The 25,632-nt window shown below is 47.0% G+C and overlaps 1 protein-coding gene across 1 annotated transcript in view; it reads left to right on the forward strand.

Moving 5' to 3' along the window:
- The window catches only part of AQR (aquarius intron-binding spliceosomal factor), a 245,522-nt gene that overhangs the window by 114,809 nt on the left and 105,081 nt on the right, over positions 1 to 25,632 (forward strand). Inside the window, exons 18-19 of the mRNA XM_075330613.1 lie at positions 9,891 to 10,058; positions 10,236 to 10,405. Coding sequence (XP_075186728.1) covers positions 9,891 to 10,058; positions 10,236 to 10,405 — 338 coding nt within the window. The remainder of the gene's footprint in view (positions 1 to 9,890; positions 10,059 to 10,235; positions 10,406 to 25,632) is intronic.

The raw sequence follows: 25,632 nt of genomic DNA on the forward strand, positions 1-25,632 counted from the left end.
GTTGTGAAACTAAAACTCCCCAGCATGACCTGACAGTTTGTGTCCGGCAAGTTTAGCACGGTATAGACAACCTCTAGAGGACCTGTCATGTTACGTGGTCGGCCATGTGTTCCTGCCATACAAGAGTTTTGCTTACCGTGCAGTATGGACGTATGTAAATGTTCTCGGATATCACTGCTAGGACATTACTACTACCCACATGTGTTCATTACATAACACTCTGAATGCAGCAGTGTATTGCAGGGTTTATCGCTTCTTCTCTGAAATTATTTTTAGCCCCCAAAATAGAAAATGCACCCCCTAGATCTTTTTTTTTTCTTTTGCTTATTGACTCTCTAAACAAAGGTAAAAAAAACAACAAACAGGCATCAAATAGGAAGTAAACTAAGTATGTTGCTTTGATGTCGGACATCAAAAGCGCTCCTGATTAGCTGCTGCAGCTGGTTCCTCGTGCACTCAGATCTACACCATATGCTGACCCCCGTCTTGTGCCTACACAACCTCTTGTGGTGGGTTTACACTAGCCTGGGGTTACAAACCTATCCTGAAGCTATTGCAATCCATGTACTTTTTGTAGTGCTTCATCCATTATCACATCATGTGACAGAGTTTTAGTGCTCTTGCAGTGAAGAATCCATAGCCTCATCGCTCTTACAGTAAAGAATCTGCATCTGTGATTATGATTAAACCTTTGTTCCTCTAGACCTCAAGTGGGCAGGTGGGCCCGGCAGCCCGCTGGTGGGCCCGGCAGCCCGCTGGTGGGCCCGGCAGCCCGCTGGTGGGCCCGGCAGCCCGCAGGTGGGCCCGGCAGCCCGCAGGTGGGCCCGGCAGCCCGCAGGTGGGCCCGGCAGCCCGCAGGTGGGTACGGCAGCCCGCTGGTGGGCCCGGCAGCCCTCTGGTGCTCTAGACATTAAAGATAACCACTTGACACCATTACAAGGGCTAAGTGTAAAAAGCTCATTGGAAATATTTGTGCATCGTAATATGATCGCCCCTTTGTTTTTACAAACTGATTACCTCCAAGCCTCATATTGCAGTCCATGTATTCCTTTAACTCCTTACAATCGAAGCCTGTTTTGACCTTCCTGACGACCCAAAATTTTTCTTTTCTGACCAGTACAGTATCATGTTATGAGATACCTCTGGAACGCTTCAACGGGTCCCGGTGATTCTGAGATTGAGTTTTCGTGACCTGTTGTACTTCATGTTAGTGTTAAATTTTGGTTGATATGATTTGCATTTATTTATGAAAGTATCGAAAATGTAACCTAACATTTGTCAATTTTGCAATTTTCGGCCATTGAATTTTTATGCCACACAATTTTTTTTATTTTAAAACTGTTAAAAGATTTTTTCATTTTCCCCCCAAAAATTTACAAACCCACATTTGAAGTAACTTGGAGGGGCCTAGGTGACAGAAAATACCCAAAAGTGACACCATTTTAAAATCTGCACCCCTAAAACTGCTCAAATCCACATCCAAGAACTTAACTTAACCTTTTAGGTGCTTCACAGGAATTAAAACTATGTTGTAGGAAAAAAAAGAAAATGTTAATTTTTGCCCACAGAAATACTGCTTTAATCCCAAAAAAATTTATTTACAGAAGGGTAAAAGGAAAAAGTGGACCATACTATTTGTTGTGCAATGTTCCCTGAGTACAGAAGATACTCCACATTTCGTGGAAATCTGTTTGGGCACACGGCAGGGCTCGGAAGGGAAGGAGCACCTTTTGAATTTTGTAGTGCAAAATTGGCTGGAACAGATAGCAGATGCCATGTTGTGTTTGTAGAGCCTTTGATGTGCCTAAACAGTGAAAACCACCACAAGTGACCCCATTTCAGAAACTATACCTTTTATGGAATAGATGTGTGGTGAGCACCTTGAACCCACAGATCCTTCACAGATTTTTAGAAAGTTGAGCTGGGAAAAATGAAAATTATAAATTTTTGCCTCAAAAATGTTGCTTTAACAACAAATTTTTCATTTTCACGAAGGTAACAGGAAAAAATGGACCACTCAAGTTTTTGTGCAGTTTCTCCTGAGTACACCAAAACCCCATATGTGCTCTTGTTTGGGTGCATGGCAGGACCCAGAAGGGAAGGAGCACTATTTGAATTGTGGAACGCCATTTGAACTCAAACAAATTGCAGATGCCATGTCACATGTGAAGATCCTCTGACATACCAAAACAGCAGAAACCCCCCACAAGTGACCCCATTCTGGAAACTACACCTTTCAAAGAATCAATTTTAACCCTCAAGTCATTCACTGAATTGTGCGACATTTGGCTGTGAGAATGAAAAATTACTATTTTTTTCACTAAAATTATGCTTTGGTCCCAAATTTTACATTTTCAAAAAAGGGAAAATGGACAATACAATTTGTTACAGAATTTCTCCTGAGTGCACCAATACCCTCTATATAATCAGGAATTTCTTTTCATGCACAGTGCAAAGCTCAGAAGGGAAGGAGCACAATATTGGAGCACAGATTTTGGTGGAATGGATTGTGGGTGCCATGTCACATTGGAGAGTCCCAGAGGTGCCAAAATAGCAGAAATCCCCCACAAGTGACCCCACTTTGCAAAACTGCACCCCTCAATTAATTAATCTAGGGGTGCAGTGAGCATATTGACACCACAGGTGTATCACAAAATGTTATACTATTGAGTGGTAAAGAAAAAAGAATTACATTTTTACCACTAAAATCTTATTTTAGATTTACAATTTTTTGACAAGGGGAAACAAGTTAAAAAAAAAAAAAAAGGCCCATAATGTGTTACACAATTTTTCCTGAAGGTGGCAGTAGCCAGTACTGTTTGGCATTTGGCGTTTGCATTGCAGGGCTCGGGAGGGAAGAAGTGCCATTTGACTTTTGGAGCAAAGCTTTTCCTAGAATAGTTTGCAGACTCCATCCCCATAGCCCCTAAGTGCCAGAACAGCAGACATCTCCTCAAGTGACCCCATTTTGGAAATTACACCCCTGTGGGTATTCATCTCTATGGGTGTAGTGACAGTTTGACTCCATGGGTGCTTTGCAGAAATAAAACACAGTGAATGTTGTAGACTAAAAATTGCAAATCTGCCATTGTAGTGCTCAGTACATTGTAGTGTCCATACATTCTACTCAGCTCGTACTTCTGGAGACACACACCTGTACATTAAGTGGACCTTCCTCACTCCAGTAATGTTGTTTTTGCTGGATAAGATGACGTTTTCAGGGATCCATTTTTATTTACATGCTAATTTTTATTCCATTTTATTCCACTTATTTGCAGCTTTATGATGGAAAGACATTGTTTTTGCTCTTATTTTTTATGGTGTGAAAGTTTTATAGATCAGGTAATTCTTGACCTGGCAATACCAAATATGTGTACTTTTTATTTTGTGTTTTTTACATAACTGTACCTATTTATTGGCATATTAGTTTTTAAAATTTTTTGTTCTTTATTCTTTTTTTACTCGGTAACTCTATGGGACTTTAACTTATTACTCTAATCACTAGTCTAATGCATTGCAATACACATTTACAGCAATGCATTACACCTGTCAGTCTTATACTAAACGCCTTTTAGACCATGTTCTTGGTCTAACAGGCTACCGTAGCTAGTATATATGGAAGTCATTACTTCATTTTGGGTTGGGATGGGACAACCATCAGCAGCCTACAATTACATCATGGTGTGAGGATCAGGTGGGAGTGGGAGCCTCTCTTAGCCTCCTATATGCTGTGAACGCCATTGATCACAGCATTTAGGTGGTTAAACAGCTAGGGAGGAGTACCCGCAACATATGACATACCGGTACCTCATATGTATGTCGTGAAGGGGTTAATAACCTTGATTGCTTTTTTCTGCATCAACTCCACTTCATCTATGTCCTTCTTATACACCAGAGATAAAAATTGCACCCAGTATTCTAAGCGTGGTCGCACTAGTGACTTGTATAGGGGTAAAACTATGAGCATCTATGCCTCTGTTAATGCATCTCATGACTTTATATACCTTTTCAGTTGCTGTCTGTATCTGTTCTTCAAAGTTAAGTTGGCCATCCTCTCATACACCCAAGTGTTTTTCCTTGACCATTTTGCCTAATGTTTTCCTATTTTACTACATAGTTGCACATTTTATTTCCTCTGCCCAAATATATGATCAAGTGCATAAACTTAAATTGCAATTTCTCAGCCCAAACCTTACCAAACCAGCTTACAGAAATATTTCTGTAATATGAAATTATCCCCCTCTGTGTTGATTATCTTGCAGAATTTATCAGCTGCAAATATTGAAATCTACTGTTTACCCTTTACAAGGTCAGTAATAAATATATTCAGAAGAAGAGGGCCCAATACTGACCCCCTGTGTTACTTGTTAATTGTGACCTAGTCTTAGTGTGTTTATTTAATAAACACCCTCTGGTTCCTGTTATTGAGCTTGAGCTACAATTATTTCCCATAATCTCATTATTCTCATAAGTCCTGGTAATCAGTGTTTCTAAGCTAGTATACCTCTGTGATACAGCATTCAGTAGAATATGCCATGTATGAACCTATCAAGAAAAATCGTCATATAACGCCTTAGGGGTCTGGGCATATCCTGACAGCACGTGGGTGCTGGATTATGGTGGTGTTCAACTATGACATAAGGCTGTATTACTCTTTTGCACAGAGGAGACTTTGCATTATATAATAGTTAGCTGATTCTATGGACAAGCCACATACAGCAGGTATAATTCAGTATATTATCTCTAAGGTCCCCTTCACATATCAGTGTCTGTGGTGTCTGTTTCCACATGTACTGGAGACATGGACACATGTAGATTCATGAAAATTCAATTGGCTTTGTTCACACGTCCATGTTTTGACATGGACCTTGTGGAGCACACGCATGTCCATCTGCTCCACATGGTGACATGTCCGTTTTTGGCCGGCAGCGTGAATGTCACACGGACTGCACACTGATGTGATCCATGTGACATCAGTGTGACACATACCGAAGGACACCTCACTGAAATTAAATGCATTTTTATACTTGCCTGTCTCCTGTACTGCTGTTGATTCCGGGTCCCGCTCATTATGCCTCATGAATATTCACTGTACTGACTGCGGAACTGGAAGCAAGTGTGATGGCAGCTCCGGACACAGGTAAGTATACAAGTTCATGCGGTCTGTGTGCTATCTGAATGTCAAACGGACGACACACACGCTGATACATGGATGGCCCATGGAACAGAGAAGAAACCATGCAAAACATTAGTTTTTTTTGCACAGATGTGTGAAGGGGGCCTAAGTGTAAAGGGCCATTTACACGCTGCGACATTGCTAACGATATATCGTCGGGGTAACAGTGTTAGTGACGCACATCCGGCACCGTTAGCGACATCGTAGCATGTGACACCAAGGAGCGACGTTCAACGATCGCAAAACCGTCAAAAATCGTGGATGGTTGACACGTCGCTCCTTTACCAAATATCGTTGCTGCTGCAGGTACGATGTTATTCGTTGGTCCTGCCGCACCACACATCGCTATGTGTGACACCGCAGGAGCGACGAACCTCTCCTTACCTGCGTCCACCGGCAATGAGGAAGGAAGGAGGTGGGCGGCATGTTCCAGCCGCTCATCTCCACCCCTCCTATGCTATTGGACGGCTGCCGTGTGATGTCGCTGTGACGCCGCACCAACCGCCCCCTTAGAAAGAAGGCGGTTCGCCGGCCAGAGTGATGTCGCAGGGAAAGGAAGTCCGTGTGACTGGTGTAAGCGCTGTTGTGCACCACGAGCAGCGATTTGCCCGTGACGCACAACCGACGGGGGCAGGTACGCTCGCTAGCGATATCGATACCGATATCACAGCGTGTAAAGCCCGCTTAAGTGTGTGAATGCTGCAGTAGGAGGACTGGCATGTGCCATAGGTCGGTACGAGTTCTGTACTCAGTAAGGCTAAGTTCACCTGTTAAGTTTCATCCATTACAACAAATCCATTGGCCAAAAATTGTGCAAACGCAACATTTTTCTCTGTTTTGAAAAAATGTATTTTTGCAGTATCCATTTTTTGTTTTTTTTTTACATGGGAGTTGATGATTTATCTTCCATTTCAAACTGACCACTAAGCAAAAATGGATCCTTTACAAATGCAAGAAAAATGGATGACTAAGTATCAATCAGTTTTCCATAGATTCCCATGTTAAAATGACAGATACCGCAAAAATCAACTTTTTCAAAATGGACAAAAAAAGGTGTGTTTGGGATTGCTGCTGGCTTTGTGCTAATGGATGATTACTGGGCATGTGACTGTCCTCGAGCCGCTGTTGATTGTCTCTCATTAGGGTCATCATCGCTCACACAGCTCAGCCGTATAGAAGTGGTCAGTTTGTTTCCACACTGATGGTTTTATAATTGAAGTGTTAAGGGATCTGTGTGTCTATTCCAAGAGGTCTTGCCCTGGTGCTCCTCTCTAAAAATAAGCATGTTTTAGGTTATGGGATGTCAGCACTGCTGATACAGCGAAATGTAATTTATATGTTGAGGGTCCTGGATAGTGCCAGCTGGCAGCGGGCAGCATAACATACCCCCGTAGGCCCTCCGGCCGGAGCATCACACTAAAGGTGACCTCTGTTGGCAAATCACATCAGTATGCTTGACCATTACAGAGAGAGCCAACGAGTGGGCATCTGGTGTGCCCCTCTTCATCCCAAGATGCCTGGCACTGATACAAGGCAAGCTTGTGTTAATGGCCATCTGAAGTGTTTAATTGAATAGATGTGTCTGGGATTCATTTTCCATCTGTGACTTTGTAATGAGTAATTTTAATCATTAAGTACATAGGTATTTTTTGCAGTTACAGCTCTTGTTTTTTTGGAAAGTGATTTTAGAAAACATCCCACGTAAGACCCTAGTGTCCCCAGGGGTTACAGGTTATGTACCTGGAGCTAGGTAGGCTCTGGTCACATGCGGATTTGTCTTGTAAGGCTGGACCTTCTCTTATACCTGCTCCTTTTTGTCCATTAGACTCAGTAGGACTCCTTGGTAAGCCCCGTCCTGTACCAGCTCCTTTTTTGTCCATTAGACCCAGTAGGACTCCTTGGGAAGCCCCGTCCTCTACAAGCTCCTTTTTGTCCATTAGACCCAGGAGGTCTCCTTGGTAAGCCCCGTCCTATACCAGCTCCTTTTTTGTCCATTAGACTCAGTAGGACTCCTTGGTAAGCCCCGTCCTGTACCAGCTCCTTTTTTGTCCATTAATCCAATCAATTTTTATTGTAGGAAGTTACATTACAAAAAAAGGAGAAATTCAGGTATCATTGGCAATAATACACAAAGAAAACAACGCTGTAACATGTGGTAGTGTCACCTTTGATTATGATTCACATTTCCTGTCACACCACCACCAATCATGTCTGATGCAAGTTGCAACTTTTTTAGGTTAATCAATACCCAATACGTATAGAATCAACCTACCAATTTACTCTTTAATCCTCAAAATGAGGGATCCAAACAACCAGAACAAGAGAGTAAGAAAGGAAGATAAGAAAAGGGAGGGGAGAGAGAGGTGGGGGAGAGGGGGAGAACCATGGATGGTTGCAAGGAGGCAACCAGGGAGGGGGAGGGGGGAGGGAGGGAATTGGATGGCGTTTTGGGGTAGCCCGAGCAGTCTTTTTTGTCCATTAGACCCAGGAGGTCTCCTTGGTAAGCCCCGTCCTCTACAAGCTCCTTTTTGTCCATTAGACCCAGGAGGTCTCCTTGGTAAACCCCGTCCGGTGCACCTCTTTAGCGGTGATTGACTGCGCTAGTGTCCGTTAATCGTCATTTCTAAAGTCTCCCATGATTGAGCATTGGAGTCTCACTGTGCCTCTCCTTTTTCTGGACAGCATCCTCTTGTTTGTGTACAGCAAGTATGGTAATAACAGGCCCCTACAGAGAATACAGACCCCGGCACTAAAGACAGTGACAAATGCTAGCTTTGTTTGCTCCTTTTTCTCTGTTTTGGGATCATACACATGGAAAATGGGTGCGTACAAAGCTGGTGGCAAACACAACCTGAGCTGCTGTGTGTCCAGAAGCATACCTCCTCATGGGCCTCTGTATCGTGCCTGTACACCAGCACTGAGGCACGCTCCATAATCTGCAGCATAAAATATCCAAGGGAACAGGATATTATTATTTTATGTCATTCTGTTGAAATCTGACCGATGATCCAAATAATAAATAATTAATCCGCGCCATCAGCAATCCTCGCCGGTCTCTTTCGGCATTGACTTGGTTCCCACGGTCTTGTGCATCCTGGTCCCATTCTCAAGCTCAACCAGACCACAGCAGCTACATGTCTGATGAGTGATGGACTGAGTGACTGGGGATTTCTGGCAGCTTCCAGTGTGACGAGGATGGGACCAGTAAACACAGATCAGAAGGGATCCATTGAAAGCCAGAACAGCTCTCCTTGGGGGTGGGTTTCATTATTAATCAATCTGAACAGTTTGTCTATCGCTGCAATGCTACATAGAGAATAAAAATGATGTATACTCCACTCATGCAACATTGTCGGTGCTGCTATCCCCAATGGGTCATGTGACCGCTGCAGCCGATCATCATCAGCCACTGATCTGCTGTTGCTCCTAATCATTTGTGTCCGTTCTGATAAAACAGTAAAGGCTCCCGCCAATAAGCAGTGGACAGGGGGAGTATAGATGGGTTTTATTTTTCTGACCTGATTAATCAGGGGTTTTCCAGTAGCAGACAACTCTTTTAACTCTAATACTGATTTGCTGGAAAACTGTAAGAAACTCATCAGTGCAACTAATCAGTGTTTTATGATAATTCAAGGCGATTTTCTTAATTTTAAGATCTTACCTGTTAGACATCAGTCATAGCCTCTCAGATCTTGTGCTTTGCACTGAGGAGGGTAACCACCCCGAAACACGTGTCTGCAAGTAGAGATATTGGTTTGGCTTTTATCCTAAGTCATATAACAAGGCTTATCTGAGGGTTGATATTGTTACTTCCAATAGGTGGTGCTAGAGGTCTAGTCCTCTTCCTCTCTGAAGAGACAATTTGCATAATCTTTAAGGGAACCTGTCAGGTACAATATGCACACAGAACCACAAGCAGTTCTGGGTGCATATTGCTAATCCCTGTTTAACGGTCTCAGCCTATAGTAGCATAGATAGAGAGACCTGTAGAAAAAGTATTTAAAGATCCTCTATGATATGCTAATGAGGCCAGGGACTAGTCGCAAGGGCCTTAGTTTCTTTGGCTAGTCGGCCCCCTTTGCATGTGAGCCCGGCCCTGTGGGCACCAGAGGATGGTCACTCTCACCACTGCTGCATCGCATCTGACTCCTGGATTTTGACTCAGTGCGCATCATCCCGGACTAGTATGCATCCTGACTTCATACTCGGGTAATGCGCATGACCAAATGTCCGGGATCATGCGCACTGAGCAGAAATTCAGTGTCTGGCACGGTGGCAGCAAAGAGTGAGAGCAGCCATCCTCTGATGATGCACCTTCATCATGTTAGTACGCCCACAGGGGGTTGCTTACATGCTAAGGGGGCCGACTAGCCAAGGGAACTAACACCCAGTTGACTAGTCCCCGGCCTTATTAGAATATTTTAAAGGATCTTTAGAAATACTTTTTGTAAAGATCTCTTTATCCATGCTAGTGTATACAGGGACGGTTAGGCAGGGATTAGCAATATGCACCCAGAACTGCTCGTGGTCCTACGTGCATATTGGACCTCACAGGTTCCCTTTAATACTGATCCTTTGTAGCGCATAGAGTGGAACTAGTATTATTATTAGTTCAATGTACAATTGTCAATTACTATCGGACAGCTGGATGAATCTAATGTGATGTATTAGATGGCAGGTATGAGCAATGCTTAATGTCTCTTTACAATTCTAGGTCTCCGGAAACACGACGTTTGCTTCCTGATCACTCTGCGGCCCATGTTACTCTATGGCACAAAGCTTGATCGGAGGCAGTCTATTGTGGAGCAGACGGGTCTGATGTATGTACGAGGCTGTGAGATTCAAGGCATGCTGGATGAGAAGGGCCGGGTCATTGAGGAAGGTAAGTTACTGTAAGCGAGGCTCCCTGAGCTGTATAGATGGGGTGAAGACCATTACCCTACAGAGGAATGAGCTTCTAGTGTCACCGTGCCTAAGGAGAAGCCGAGACCTACTCTGAAAAGGGAAAAAAAAATCACCTTGATGGCTGATCTAGTTTATTTATTCATTGTTTTCATAGGACCTGAACCAAAACCTAAACTTAAAGGTGATACAAGGACATACCGGGTGTTTCTGGATCCCAATCAGTACCAGCAGGACATGACCAACACCATTCAGAATGGGGCCGAGGATGTGTACGAAACCTTCAACGTGATCATGAGGAGGAAGCCAAAGGAGAATAACTTTAAGGTCAGGAAGCTGGACCACATGTGGACACTTATTAAAGACTCATTTTTCTGCTCTCATCTTTTAAAGCACCACTCCAGTGTAAATTTATTTGTTTTCACTGCTGGCGTGGCGCTTTAAAGGTAAGCCCCCTGTCTTATACTCACCTTCTGGCGTCTTCATCTTTTTTCAGTGCCACTTCGGTTCGGTTTAATCATTTTTATGATACAATAATCAAGATATTTAGATAGAACATGAAATATATTTAATGGAATACAACTTTAGAACACAAAAAACTGTAATAAAGTGTAAATATGTAATACACTTTGTAATATATATATATATAACATATATATAACACTATGTAATACACTATGTAAGTGGCAAAAAACAGTTTTCAACAAAAACATAGTAAATACCATTTGTGCAGTCTATGTATTTGTTCTAAGAAATAGAATTGCCTCCATCAGATCCTCCTTCGCAGATTACCTCAAATCTGACCTAATAATTTTAAGGCTAGAGAACAACCTCTCTACAGTAACTTGGGTTGGAGGAAAAGCCGTAACCACATGGGCAACATCTCTAACAATTTCCGGGTATAAAGGATTTGCCACATGCACAGTCAGTTTTGATGAACGGTTGAATTTTTCTATTTCTTTGAGAGCAAGTGAAAAATTTTGCCGAAATCTGGTCAATCTGTTGCTATAGGAGACGGAGTGAAATCTTTTTCCTTGCGGCAACACTTTGCCTGCTCCATGTCATCCAAATACTTGTCAAAGTTAAACTCCTCATCTGATGAGGCTGAAGATATGGCAGCAGTAGCACTGTCAGGCCCCAAGTCCTCTTGCGCCTGGCAGTCCTGTAGCCGCTCATCCTAACTGCTACCTCACTCAAAGCTTCTTTTCCTTTAGTAAGCTGTTGATCATCAAGCAGTATACGATGACTTGAGTCCACATAAACAGCTGCCAGAAGAATTTTATTTTCCAATAGCTGTGTCTCTTTCCTTATCATTGAAGCAGAAATGCCATCTGTGATTAAACCTCCTCTTTGGGACAGGCAAAATAGTAAGTTCTTCCACTCCCTTATGAAAATGCCAGGAGTTAAATCCTCAGCTTGTAATTTTTTAGTCACGGTAAATGGGTGATTTAAGCAATTTTTTTCAATTCAGCCACCTGTGTCCATTGACCTTCATTTAGGGTTACCTGAGGGTTCGCCATGTCTATAAGAAACGTTTTTAGTTCAAGCAATTGATCAATCATTAAATAAGTGCTCCCCACCGAGTGGCTTAATCGACAATTGCCTCTTTTCCAGCACGTCTCTTCAAGATGGAATCAATTTTAGGGGTTCTGGCGGCAATAACCAATTTCCTCAGTTTTCCAATCAGATCCTCACTGACCAACAGGACAGATGCCCGACCGCTGCTCTGCTCATTCTTTATTGGGCTGCCGTAAAGTGAGTAAGCCGAGTGCAGCCTTATAGGAATGAATGAAGCGGCGTCTTACATGTGCAATGCCACTGCTAACGGGTAATGTGCCCCACTCTGCCAATCCATATACGCTTTGAGATCCCACCCCCACTGATCAATAAGACATCACCTACCTGTGGAGAGATGACAACTTGTGTTCCCTGGACAACCCCTTTAAGCTTAAACTGTCTTATTCTCTGCCTTTTGGGAGTCCCACTGGTCACACCCCACTGATCAATGCTTCATGCCTTAATCTTATTCATAGGTTATATAGCATGGTGAATTGCAGTTTACAATCCGTCCCCGCTGCTTAGGCCAGGACTACAGGGTGACGTGTCACATTGCAAGATTGCATCTAATGATTTCCTGCAGTGTTACACTGGAGATGTAAATGTTTCCATTGTGATAGATTTTCTGTCTGTGCTTGCGGCTTGGCCATTTTTTACAGCAAAATCACAGCTTAAAAAGGTGAGCTATAGTTTAACCTGCACAAATGTTTTGGCGACACATGTCACATCACCATATAACCGCAGCCATATATTTGCTCACCAAGTACAACACATTGGTGCATTTTATCAATCCCCAATGGAAGGTGGTTCCCAGACTGCAGAGGCAATTCTGTAATACAGAGGTGAGGCCGTTCTGTAAGTACTGACGGGACGAGGAGATTTGTCACCAACTGTGTTTTAAGAGGGCTTAGCAGACAATTGTTGGCTTATGTAAGAAAATGCTTAATCTTCTGGGTTAATATAAAATAGTTGCCATGTGTCCTGATCACTTAAAAGGCTCCATAGTATGCTACACACCTGCTGCCCGATCTGTAGGAATAGTAGTAGTAAGGATTTGCTCACATCTACATATAAATATTCACTTCAATACCCATCTAGAAATTTGGGACGAGTGTCCTGCGTGTGTCACTCCATATGTCATGACTGTGCATTTATTTCTCACCTAGCATCAGTATGCTAGGTGTTAACATCATCTTTTGCATCCTAGAATACTGTGTACATTTTTGCTGGTTGACAGAAATATTAAAGTAATCAAATATAAACAGATATCCTGCAGATTATGTCCCAAACCCAACTTCATCATCTTATACACTTGCACTCTTTAGTGCATACCATGTGGTACTAAAGAGTGTTTAGCCTGGTTTAACCTAATAAATAATTGTAAAATATGATGTGAGGTCCTCTCTATTTTTGAAAACTAGCCAAGGTAATGCAGACTACTGGGGGCTGATATTATCAAGCTGGGAAGGTCCATGGCTATTTGGTCCTTTCTAGCCTAAAAATAGCAGCTCGCAGCCGCCCCAAAAGTGGCACACCACATTAGATGCTCCAATTCTGGCACTTCGCCCAGCTCTTCGTGATCGCATGGATGCAGCTGGTGTTGTCAGCTGACATCAATCCATGGTGTTAGTAATGGGGATGTGTCTATCAGACACCCCCCATTACTAACTCAATAAGTAAAAAAAAACATACACAAAAAGTTTATTTGATTTGAAAAAACACTTCCAACTCTTTCCCTGGTTTTACCAAAAAAAAAATAAAAATATATATATATATATATATATATATATATATATACACACACATATGTATATGTATATATGTATGTATATATATATATATAAAATGTGTGTGTGTATATAAATATATATGTGTGTGTGTGTATGTATATGTATGTATATATATATACACACACACACACACACACACACACACAGCCCTGTAAAAAATTAAGAGACCACTTCAAAATGGTCAGTTTTCTGATTTTTCTCTTTATCGGTATATTTTTCATTAAAATGTAAATTGTTCCTTTATTCTATAAACTACTGACGACGTCTCCAAATTTCCAAGCTATAAAATCTGTATTTATTTTCTGAAATTGAGAAATGGTCGAAATAACAAAACAATGCACAGTGCTTTCAGACCTCCAATAATGCAAAGAAAACAAGTTCATCATCATTTAGAACCAACAATAATAATGTTTTACCTCAGGAAGAGTTCAGAAATCATTATTTAGTGGAATAACCATGATTTTTAATCCCAGCTTTCATGCGTCTTGGCATGCTTTCCACCAGTCTTTCACACTGCTTTTGGGTGACCTTATGCCACTCCTGGTGCAAAAATGTAAGCAGTTCTTTGTTTGATGGCTTGTGACTATCTATCTTCCTCTTGATTACATTCCAGAGGTTTTCAGTGGGGTTCAGGTCTGGAGATTGGGCTGGCCATGACAGGGTTTTTATACTGTCCATCTTTCATCAGCTTATTAGAAAGCAAAATTTCCAGCTCCAACATAGTTCATCGCTTTCCCCGACGTTCCTCGATTACATCAATCAAAGGCTATGGAGCATCAGTTTTAGGCTACATAGACTTTGATGAGAAGCAGCTATTCTCGGCTCATGCTGTGCCCCGCAAGACCCTGTGACTCTGATCAACAGTGATGTTAGGAACATCACCGCTCATCACTGTACTAAGCGGTGACGTTTATGATCATCGTTAGGAAAGGACAGGTGATGCCTCCTCTATGCTTGTGCAAAAAAACAGCAGCCATGGGTTGTTCTATGCAGCTGCCTAGCACTCTGAAAATGAAAATAGTGGAGGCCCACGAATCAGTAGAAGGCTATAAGAAGATTTTCAAGTTGCCGTATCCTCAGTTCAAATTGTAATAAAAAAATGGCATTTACAGGAACAGTGGTGGTCCAGATAAATAAAAAAAAAAAAAACAGCTTGGGATCCTCTGTATTTTTGACATCCAAACAAGGTAAAGCAGACAGCTGAGGGTTGACTGCTTTACTGTGCTGATTATGAAGAAAGTGGGGGACCCCACGTCATTTTTTTTTCTTTCTTGTTCACAGCAGCGTACAGGCATCTTCTCCATTCCGAAAAGCTTGTTGATTGGCTCTGCTGCAGCCTTTCAACAAACCTTATTAGCATGCCAATAGTATTCAAACTTGGACACAGACTTTTTTTTTTTTTTTAAAAGTCTTGATTTCGAGTTCCCTGATACCAGATGTCCATTACGAACCCCAAACGTTACCGTTCTGGTTCTCTCATCCCTTCTCTCTATATTCTTAGTTCCAGCACTCGCCTCCACAGTGTAAATACATACAGCAGCCCCTTCCCGGTACTCTCTTGTACTCCCCTCCTGGATACACCTCCTTTTGTTTTTCTGTAACCTTACACTAAACCTTGTGTATCATGCCCCACTCCCCAGAACAGATGCATAAGCAGAGATGCCCGCTCCACTTAGCAGGACTTTGATCGATTAATGGCATGTGTTCTGTAATGTTCTCTTCATGCGCGGAGCTGTCTTCTTTTATTGATTCGATGACTGTGCAGTACACGATGCTAAGTAGTGTCAGACAGTAGCCGTGCTGCTAAAGAAAAAAAAAACACATGGTTTACAAGAAAGTAGATTTTTTTTTTTGGCAACAACATGAAGCCCTAGGGCTGCTCACTAGCGTCCCCCCCCACCTCCCGCCCCAAACTGAGTTCCAGTATTGGATGGGGACATTGAACACAGAAGAGGAGGTCCGGCCCCCCGATCACTATCCCTCACCAGCTCTTTATATTTTATAACATAACAATGCTTCTTTCTTCAAAGGTTGTCATCAGAACGTAAATGGTAGATGTACTCTTTAAATCCACAGCAAAAAAAAACAACAACATTCTTTCTTGTAAAGTTTGCTTCACTCCGTTTTCTGTGCGGATTTTGCGCCCATTAGGGTACCGTATGTTCCCACGATGCAGATTCAGGTGCGGATCGTCTGAAACCTAAAACTACTGAAAAACGCTGTTTTTTTTTTTGCCACGTTTTTGCATTTTTCGATTCCTTTTTTCTTTTTCGCTCTATTGGGAGACCCAGACAATTGGGTGTATAGGCTATGCCTCCGGAGGCCGCACAAAGTACTACACTTAAAAGTGTTAGGCCCCTCCCCTTCTGCCTATACACCCCCCGTGCTCCCACGGGCTGCTCAGTTTTTGCTTTGTGCGAAGGAGGTCAGACACGCACAGCACAGCTCCACAGATTGGTCAGCAGCAGCTGCTGACTATGTCGGATGGAAGAAAAGTGGGCCCATATAGGGCCCCCAGCATGCTCCCTTCTCACCCCACTCTTGTCGGCGGTGTTGTTAAGGTTGAGGTATCCATTGCGGGTACGGAGGCTGGAGCCCACATGCTGCTTTCCTTCCCCATCCCCCTCTGGGCTCTGGGTGAAGTGGGATCTTACCGGTCTCCAGGCACTGAGACCGTGCTCCATCCACAACTCCTGTGGAGCCTGATGGATAGGAGCCGAGTATCGTTCAGGGACATGGCCCTGCATCTTGGAGGTACTCTGTATCCCTGTGGGGACCGCGCACGGCATCACCTCAGCTTTGCTGGGTGTGCTAGTGCACCGGGGACCGCGGCGCTGACCGGGTCTATATGTGCCATTACACACTCAGCGTCGCTGAGTGTGTTTATATGTAAGGGCTACCGCACTAACCGCCGCTGCCATGGGACACTGCGGCGCGGCTGGGACTTGTAGTTCGCCGGGGACTTTCACGCCGGCCGCGCTTTTACGGCGGCCGCGTTTATTACTAGAGTCCCCGGCTTCCTTGCGGCCTAGTTTACTTTTCTCCCGCCCTCAGCCCTGACAGGCAGGGGGAAGGGCGGGACGCTGCACGGAGCGAGCAGCTCTGAGGGCTGGAGTATGATTTACATACTCCACCCCCCTCACTGTGCACGGTGTGAGCACCAGTTCGCGCTCTTTCTCGGCCACGCCCACAGCTCCCTCATCTCGTCAGGACGCCGCAGCCATTCCTGTCAGCTCCACCGACGCTGCAGAAGAGGGACAAGTCCTGGGAGACCCAGACACGGTCTCTGGTGGCCTCACAACCGCTTTAGGCGGCTGGTAAGCAGCACCTGTTGGTGCTAGCCCCATGGTGCTGTAGTGTATTGGTACATTATTTGTGTATCATATATACTTTACACTGTATGAGCACAGTGCATTCTGGCTATATACCCTTTTGTGTAACTCAAGGAAAACTATAGCATGGCGCCCACAAAAGGCAGGGGTGCCAAAACACAGGCTTATTATGCTGCCTGCGCCGCTTGTAAGACCCCACTACCGGCAGGTTCCACTGACCCTCATTGTGTGCAGTGTTCGACCCCTGTGCCACTTCTTCAGCCGGAGCCTATGCTAAGAGGGGCCCAGGGGGAGACACCTGTTGACACTGTCCAGGTGACGGGGACTGAGTTTGCTAAACTCTCTGAGACTATGGCTAAGATACTAGAAGCCTTGCAGTCCAGGCCGGTATCTCAGCAACGGGACCCTGTTGAATCGTTGTTCCCGGGCCCCCCTCAGTTGGACCAACAATGTCCTCCCGGGGTATTTCCTACATCCCAGTCTGAGGGTTCTGACTTAGACCCCAGCCCCAGATTGACTAAGCGGGCTCGCTTAGAATTTCCCTCGACATCATATTGTTTAGGGTCTCAGCGGGGGGAATCCTTGGTTGATGATGCGGAGACAGCTGATCAGGATTCTGATCCTGAGAGCGCTCTCAATCTTAATACTCCAGACGGGGACGCCATAGTAAACGATCTTATTGCGTCCATCCATCAGTTGCTGGATATTTCTCCCTCAGCCCCTCCGGCGGAGGAGTCAGCTTCTCAGCAGGAGAAATTTCGTTTCAGGTTTCCCAAGCGGACACAGAGTATGTTTCTAGACCACTCTGATTTCAGAGAGGCAATCCAGAATCACCATGCTTGTCCAGATAAGCGTTTTTCTAAGCGCCTTAAGGATACACGTTATCCTTTCTTCAGCGCTCTATTGGGAGACCCAGACGATTGGGGTATAGCTACTGCCCTCTGGAGGCCACACAAAGCACTACATTAAAAGTGCAAGGCCCCTCCCCCTCTGGCTATACCCCCCCGTGGTATCACGGGTTCTCCAGTTTTAGCTTTGTGTGCGAAGGAGGTCAGACATTCCATGCATAGCTCCACAGATTTTAGTCAGCAGTAGCTGCTGACTGTTTCGGATGGAAGAAAAGAGGACACATATAGTGTCCCCAGCATGCTCCCTTCTCACCCCTGGATGGTGTTGTAAGGTTGAGGTACCTATTGCTGGTACAGGGCTGGAGCCTGACATGCTGTTTTCCTTCCACATCCCCTTGTAGGGCTCTGTGGAAGTGGGATCCTGCCGGCCTCTCAGCTCTGATGCCGGGCTCCATCCACAGACCCATTAGAACCTGATGGATTCGGAGCAGGAGTACGATCAGGGACAGGGCCCTGCATCTTACAGGTACTCTGTGTCCCCGGCAGGCACAGACACACTCCGGGCTGGCTGGGTGTTATAGTGCGCCGGGGACCGCAACGTGGAGTTGGTGTCCCTACAGATTACTGGGGGATTGTTTGTGTTTGGGAACGCAGCGCCGACCCCCTCTGGACCGGGCGGCGCTGCTGTGACTTGTGGTGCGCCGGGGATCCGCCGTCCGCGCTTTTACGGCGGCGGCGGTTATAACTTTAGTCCCCGGCTTTTTGGGCCTAGGACGCCGGCAGCTCCGTTTCGTTCCCGCCCCCACCCTGTCATTCAGGGTAGGGGAGAGACGCTGTTCGCAAGCAGCGACGAGGGCTGGAGCCTGATTTACATGCTCCAGCCCTCACACTATGCACAGAGGGAAGCAGGCTTCCCGCTCTTGGCCAGGAACGCCCAGGGCCCGCCCCCCTTCCTCTCTCGAGACGCCGGCAGCCATTACATGCATGCCTGGCTGGAGGAAGGACGCAAGGCTCTGGGAGACCTGGACTAGGGGCTATCTGGCGACCACACACCCGCTTTTTAAGCGGGCGGTAAGCGATTTTTCTGTGCTGGTCCCTCTAGTGCCTCACTGTGTATCAGTGTACTGGATACAGTTATATAGATATTGTATTTCTTGCACTGTGAGGTGCGCTTCTGGCTGCATATCCCAGATCGCTCTGTGGAAGCAGCAACATGTCATCCTCAAAACGCAAGGCGGCCAAGGCAAAAAGGGCTGTGTATACTGCGTGTGCTGCATGTGGGGCTAATCTACCAGCAGGCTCTGATGACCCCCATTGTGTGCAATGCTCTGACCCGGTGCTGCTTCGCCAGCTGGAGTCAGGAGAGGTGGCGACCCAGGCTGAGACGCTTGTAAGTTCTGCCCCGGTGACAGGGACGGACTTTGCAGTTTTTGCAGATAATATGTCTGTATCTATGGCAAAAATCCTTGAGACCTTGCAATCTATGCATGGGGCTCAGTCTCTGGGCACGGTGAGGCCTCTGTCCTCAGGTCCCCCTTACTTGGAATGTATCCAGCCCACAGGGGGGTCCCCGGCTTCACAGGCCGAGGATTATGACTCAGATGATGGTCCCAGCCACCCTAAGCGAGCTCGCTGGGAAAGACCCTCGACGTCTTCACACTGCTCAGGGTCTCAGCGCAATCAGTCTCCCTGTGATGTGTCTGATGAGAGTGATCAGGAATCCACTCCTGGAACCCCTCTCAACCTGGATACCCCGGATGGGGATGCCATGGTAGACGACCTTATCTCAGCCATCAATAGGCTGTTGGATATTTCTCCCCCAGCCCCTTCAGCAGAAGAGGCGGCTGCGGAGCAGGAAAAGTTTCGTTTCCTTTATCCCAAGCGTAAACTGAGTGCTTTGTTAGATCACTCTGACTTCAGAGAATCAATCCAGAAGCACGACGCTCACCCAGAAAGGCGTTTCTCTAAACGATCTAAAGATACGCGTTTCCCTTTCCCCCCTGAGGTGGTCAAGCGCTGGACACAGTGTCCAAAGGTAGACCCCCCGATTTCCAAACTTGCAGCTAGATCCATAGTTGCAGTGGAGGATGGCGCTTCACTTAAAGATGCCAATGACAGACAGATGGACCTTTGGTTAAAATCTGTCTATGAAGCTATAGGCGCGTCGTTTGCTCCGGCATTCGCAGCCGTATGGGCACTCCAGGCTATTTCAGCTGGCTTAGCAAAAGTGGATGCTATCATGCATCCAGCAGTGCCGCAAGTGGCGCACCTTACCACGCAGATGTCGGCGTTTGCGTCTTACGCTATCAATGCGGTCCTAGAATCTACCAGTCGCACCTCAATGGCGTCCGCCAATTCGGTTGTTTTGCGCAGAGCCTTGTGGTTAAAGGACTGGAAAGCAGATGCTGGTTCCAAAAAATGTTTAACCAGTTTGCCTTTGTCTAGAGAGAGACTGTTTGGCGAGCCATTGGCTGACATCATTAAACAGTCCAAGGGTAAAGACTCCTCTTTACCACAACCCAGAACACCCAAACCTCAGCAGAAAAAGTGGCAGCAGAGGTTTCAGTCCTTTCGAGGTTCGGGCAAGACACCATTTACCTCGTCCAAAGGGACTCAGAGGACGCAAAGAAACTCAGATTCGTGGCGGACTCACACACGCCCCAAGAAAGCAAATGGAGGTACCGCTTCCAAAGCGGCTACCTCATGACTTCCAGCCCCCCCCCTCCGCATCGCCGGTCGGGGGCAGGCTCTCCCGCTTTTCCGGCATTTGGATGTCACAGGTCAAAGACCGGTGGGTGACGGACATTTTGTCTCGCGGGTACAGAATCGAGTTCAATTCTCGTCCTCCAGCTCGGTTCTTCAGAACCTCCCCACGGCCAGATCGAGCAGATGCTCTGCTGCAGGCGGTGGATTCCCTAAAAGCGGAAGGAGTGGTTATCCCAGTCCCTCCTCAGGAACAAGGGCAAGGGTTTTACTCCAATCTCTTTGTGGTTCCAAAAAAGGACGGCTCGTTCCGTCCTGTTCTGGACCTAAAACGGCTCAACAAACATGTGCACGCCAGGAGGTTCCGGATGGAAACCCTCCGCTCTGTCATTGCCTCAATGTCCAGAGGAGACTTCCTTGCCTCAATAGACATCAAGGATGCTTATCTCCACGTGCCAATTGCTACAGAACATCAACGTTTTCTACGTTTTGTGATAGGAGACGACCATTTTCAGTTCGTAGCTCTTCCATTTGGTCTGGCGACAGCCCCACGGGTCTTCACCAAGGTCATGGCGGCGGTGGTAGCAGTCTTGCACTCTCAGGGTCACTCGGTGATTCCTTACCTAGACGACTTATTGGTCAAAGCTCCCTCTCAGGAGGCATGCCAACTCAGTCTGAATGCTACGCTGGAGACTCTACAGTCTTTCGGATGGATCATCAACTTTCCAAAGTCGATCCTATCACCGACTCAGTCACTAACGTATCTTGGCATGGAGTTTCATACTCTAGCAGCGATAGTGAAGCTTCCGCTGGACAAGCAGCGGTCACTACAGACAGGGGTGCAATCTCTCCTGCAGGGCCAGTTGCATCCCTTGCGGCGCCTCATGCATTTCCTAGGGAAGATGGTGGCAGCCATGGAAGCAGTTCCCTTTGCGCAGTTTCATCTGCGCCCACTTCAATGGGACATTCTCCGCCAATGGGACGGGAAGTCAACGTCCCTGGACAGGAAAGTCTCGCTTTCCCAGACGGCCAAAGACTCTCTACAATGGTGGCTCCTTCCCACATCATTGTCTCAGGGAAGATCCTTCCTGCCCCCATCCTGGGCAGTAGTCACGACAGATGCGAGTCTGTCAGGGTGGGGAGCAGTATTTCTCCACCACAGGGCTCAGGGGACGTGGACTCCGCAGGAGTCCACCCTTCAGATCAATATTCTGGAGATCAGAGCAGTGTATCTTGCTCTACTGGCCTTCCAACAGTGGCTGGAAGGAAAGCAGATCCGAATCCAATCGGACAACTCCACAGCGGTGGCATACATCAACCACCAAGGAGGGACGCGCAGTCGGCAAGCCTTCCAAGAAGTCCGGCGCATTCTAATGTGGGTGGAGGACAGAGCATCCACCATATCCGCGGTTCACATCCCAGGCGTGGAAAACTGGGAAGCAGACTTCCTCAGTCGCCAGGGCATGGACGCAGGGGAATGGTCCCTTCACCCGGACGTGTTTCAGGAAATCTGTCGCCGCTGGGGAGTGCCGGACGTCGACCTAATGGCATCCCGGCACAACAACAAGGTCCCGGCATTCATGGCGAGGTCGCGCGATCAAAGAGCTCTGGCGGCAGACGCCTTGGTTCAAGATTGGTCGCAGTTTCAGCTCCCATACGTGTTTCCGCCTCTGGCGCTCTTGCCCAGAGTGCTACGCAAGATCAGATCCGAGTGCAGCCGCGTCATACTCGTCGCTCCAGACTGGCCGAGGAGGTCGTGGTATCCGGATCTGTGGCATCTCACGATCGGTCGACCGTGGTCACTGCCAGACCGACCAGACTTACTGTCCCAAGGGCCGTTTTTCCATCAGAATTCTGCGGCCCTGAACCTGACTGTGTGGCCATTGAGTCCTGGATCCTAGCATCTGCTGGATTATCTCAGGGAGTCATTGCCACAATGAGACAAGCTAGAAAGTCGAATTCGGCTAAGATCTACCACAGAACGTGGAAGATTTTCTTGTCCTGGTGCTCTGCTCAGGGAGTGTCTCCCTGGCCATTTGCATTGCCCAAGTTTCTTTCCTTCCTGCAATCGGGGTTGGAAAAGGGCTTGTCGCTCAGTTCCCTTAAAGGGCAAGTTTCGGCACTATCCGTGTTTTTTCAGAAGCGTCTAGCACGTCTTCCTAAGGTGCGCACGTTCTTGCAGGGGGTCTGTCATATTGTGCCCCCGTACAAGCGACCGTTAGATCCATGGGATCTGAACAGGGTACTAGTTGCTCTCCAGAAGCCGCCCTTCGAGCCTCTGAAGGAAGTTTCCTTTTCTCGGCTGTCGCAGAAAGTGGCGTTTCTTGTTGCAATCACATCGCTTCGGCGAGTGTCTGAGCTGGCAGCTCTGTCATCTAAGGCTCCCTTCCTGGTGTTCCACCAGGACAAGGTTGTGCTGCGCCCCATTCCGGAGTTTCTCCCTAAGGTCGTATCCTCTTTTCATCTTAATCAGGATATTTCCTTGCCTTCTTTTTGCCCTCATCCGGTTCACCGGTATGAAAAGGCCTTACGTTTGCTAGATCTGGTGAGAGCACTCAGAATCTACATTTCCCGCACGGCGCCCATACGCCGTGCCGATGCACTTTTCGTCCTTGTCGCTGGTCCGCGCAAGGGGTTGCAGGCTTCTAAAGCCACCCTGGCTCGATGGATCAAAGAACCAATTCTAGAGGCCTACCGTTCTGCGGGGCTTCCGGTTCCTTCGGGGCTAAAAGCCCACTCCACCAGAGCCGTGGGTGCGTCCTGGGCATTACGTCACCAGGCTTCGGCTCAACAGGTGTGCCAGGCAGCTACCTGGTCCAGTCTGCACACTTTCACCAAGCATTATCAGGTGCATACCTATGCTTCGGCGGATGCCAGCTTAGGTAGAAGAGTCCTGCAGGCGGCAGTGACACCCCCGTAGGGGAGGGCTGTTTTGCAGCTCTAACATGAGGTATTTATTTACCCACCCAGGGACAGCTTTTGGACGTCCCAATCGTCTGGGTCTCCCAATAGAGCGCTGAAGAAGAAGGGAATTTTGTTACTTACCGTAAATTCCTTTTCTTCTAGCTCTTATTGGGAGACCCAGCACCCGCCCTGTTGTCCTTCGGGATGTTTTTTTGTTGTTTGCGGGTACACATGTTGTTCATGTTGAACGGTTTTTCAGTTCTCCGATGTTATTCGGAGTTAATTTGTTTAAACCAGTTATTGGCTTCCTCCTTCTTGCTTTGGCACTAAAACTGGAGAACCCGTGATACCACGGGGGGGTATAGCCAGAGGGGGAGGGGCCTTGCACTTTTAATGTAGTGCTTTGTGTGGCCTCCAGAGGGCAGTAGCTATACCCCAATCGTCTGGGTCTCCCAATAAGAGCTAGAAGAAAAGGAATTTACGGTAAGTAACAAAATTCCCTTCTTCCCCCCGGACGTGGTTAAAGGTTGGACTCAATGTCCCAAAGTGGATCCTCCAATCTCCAGACTGGCGGCTAGATCCATACTTGCAGTGGAAGATGGGGCCTCGCTCAAAGATGCCACTGACAGGCAGATGGAGCTCTGGTTGAAATCCATCTATGAAGCTATCGGAGCTTCTTTTGCCCCAGCATTCGCAGCCGTATGGGCGCTGCAAGCTATCTCAGCAGGTCAAGCGCAAATTGAAGCAGCCACTTGCACGGCCGCGCCACAAGTGGCATCCATTACCACCCAGACCTCGGCAATTGCGTCTTACGCTATTAATGCTGTCCTGGACTCTGTGAGCCGTACGGCGGTGGCGACCGCCAATTCGGTGGTACTCCGCAGGGCCTTGTGGCTACGGGAATGGAAGGCAGAATCTGCTTCCAAAAAAGCGCTTAACCAGTTTGCCAATTTCTGGCGACAGGCTGTTTGGCGAGCGTCTGGATGAAATCATCAAACAATCCAAGGGAAAGGATACATCTTTACCCCAGCCCAAACAGAACATTCCCCAACAGAGGAGAGGGCAGGCGAGGTTTCGGTCCTTTCGGGGCGCGGGCAGGTCCCAATTCTCCTCGTCCAAAAGGTCTCAGAAAAAACAAAGGAACTCTGATGCATGGCGGTCTAAGTCACGTCCTAAAAAGAACATTGGAGGCACCGCTAACAAGGCGGCTTCCTCATGACTTTCGACCTCCTCTAGTAGCATCCTCGGTCGGTGGCAGGCTCTCCCGCTTTTGCGACGCCTGGCTGCCACAAATAAAAGACCGCTGGGTGAGAGACATTCTGTCTCACGGTTACAAGATAGAGTTCATCTCTCGTCCCCCGACTCGATTCTTCAGGTCTTCTCCGCCTCCCGAGAGAGCCGAGGCTCTTCTGCAGGCGCTGGGCACTCTGAAGGCAGAAGGAGTGGTGGTCCCTGTTCCTCTTCATCAACAGGGCCACGGTTTTTACTCCAACTTGTTTGTGGTCCCAAAGAAGGACGGGTCTTTCCGTCCTGTCCTAGACCTGAAACTTCTCAACAAACACGTAAAGACCAGACGGTTCCGGATGGAATCCCTTCGCTCCGTCATCGCCTCAATGTCCCAAGGAGATTTCCTTGCATCGATCGATATCAAAGATGCTTATCTCCACGTTCCGATTGCCCCAGAGCACCAGCGCTTCTTGCGCTTCGCCATAGGAAACGAACACCTGCAGTTCGTGGCACTGCCATTCGGCCTGGCAACAGCCCCACGGGTTTTCACCAAGGTTATGGCTACTGTAGTAGCGGTCCTCCATTCTCAGGGTCACTCGGTGATCCCGTACTTGGACGATCTGTTGATCAAGGCACCCTCTCAAGAGGCATGCCAACACAGCCTCGACGCTACCCTGGAGACTCTCCAGAGTTTCGGGTGGATCATCAATTTTCCAAAGTCAAATCTGACACCGGCCCAATCGCTCACATACCTTGGCATGGAGTTTCATACCCTCTCAGCGATAGTGAAGCTTCCGCTGATCAAGCAGCGGTCACTACAGACAGGGGTACAATCTCTCCTTCAAGGCCAGTCACACCCCTTGAGGCGCCTCATGCACTTCCTGGGGAAGATGGTGGCAGCAATGGAAGCAGTCCCTTTCGCGCAGTTTCACCTGCGTCCTCTTCAATGGGACATCCTACGCAAATGGGACAGGAAACCGACGTCCCTCGACAGGACCGTCTCCCTCTCTCAGGCGACCAAAGCTTCCCTTCGGTGGTGGCTTCTTCCCACTTCATTATCGAAGGGGAAATCCTTCCTACCCCCATCCTGGGAAGTAGTCACGACGGACGCAAGTCTGTCAGGGTGGGGAGCGGTTTTTCTCCACCACAGGACTCAGGGTACGTGGTCCCGGCAAGAGTCCTCGCTTCAGATC

This window comes from Anomaloglossus baeobatrachus, chromosome 12, assembly GCF_048569485.1.
Source record: "Anomaloglossus baeobatrachus isolate aAnoBae1 chromosome 12, aAnoBae1.hap1, whole genome shotgun sequence".
NCBI lineage: Eukaryota > Metazoa > Chordata > Amphibia > Anura > Aromobatidae > Anomaloglossus > Anomaloglossus baeobatrachus.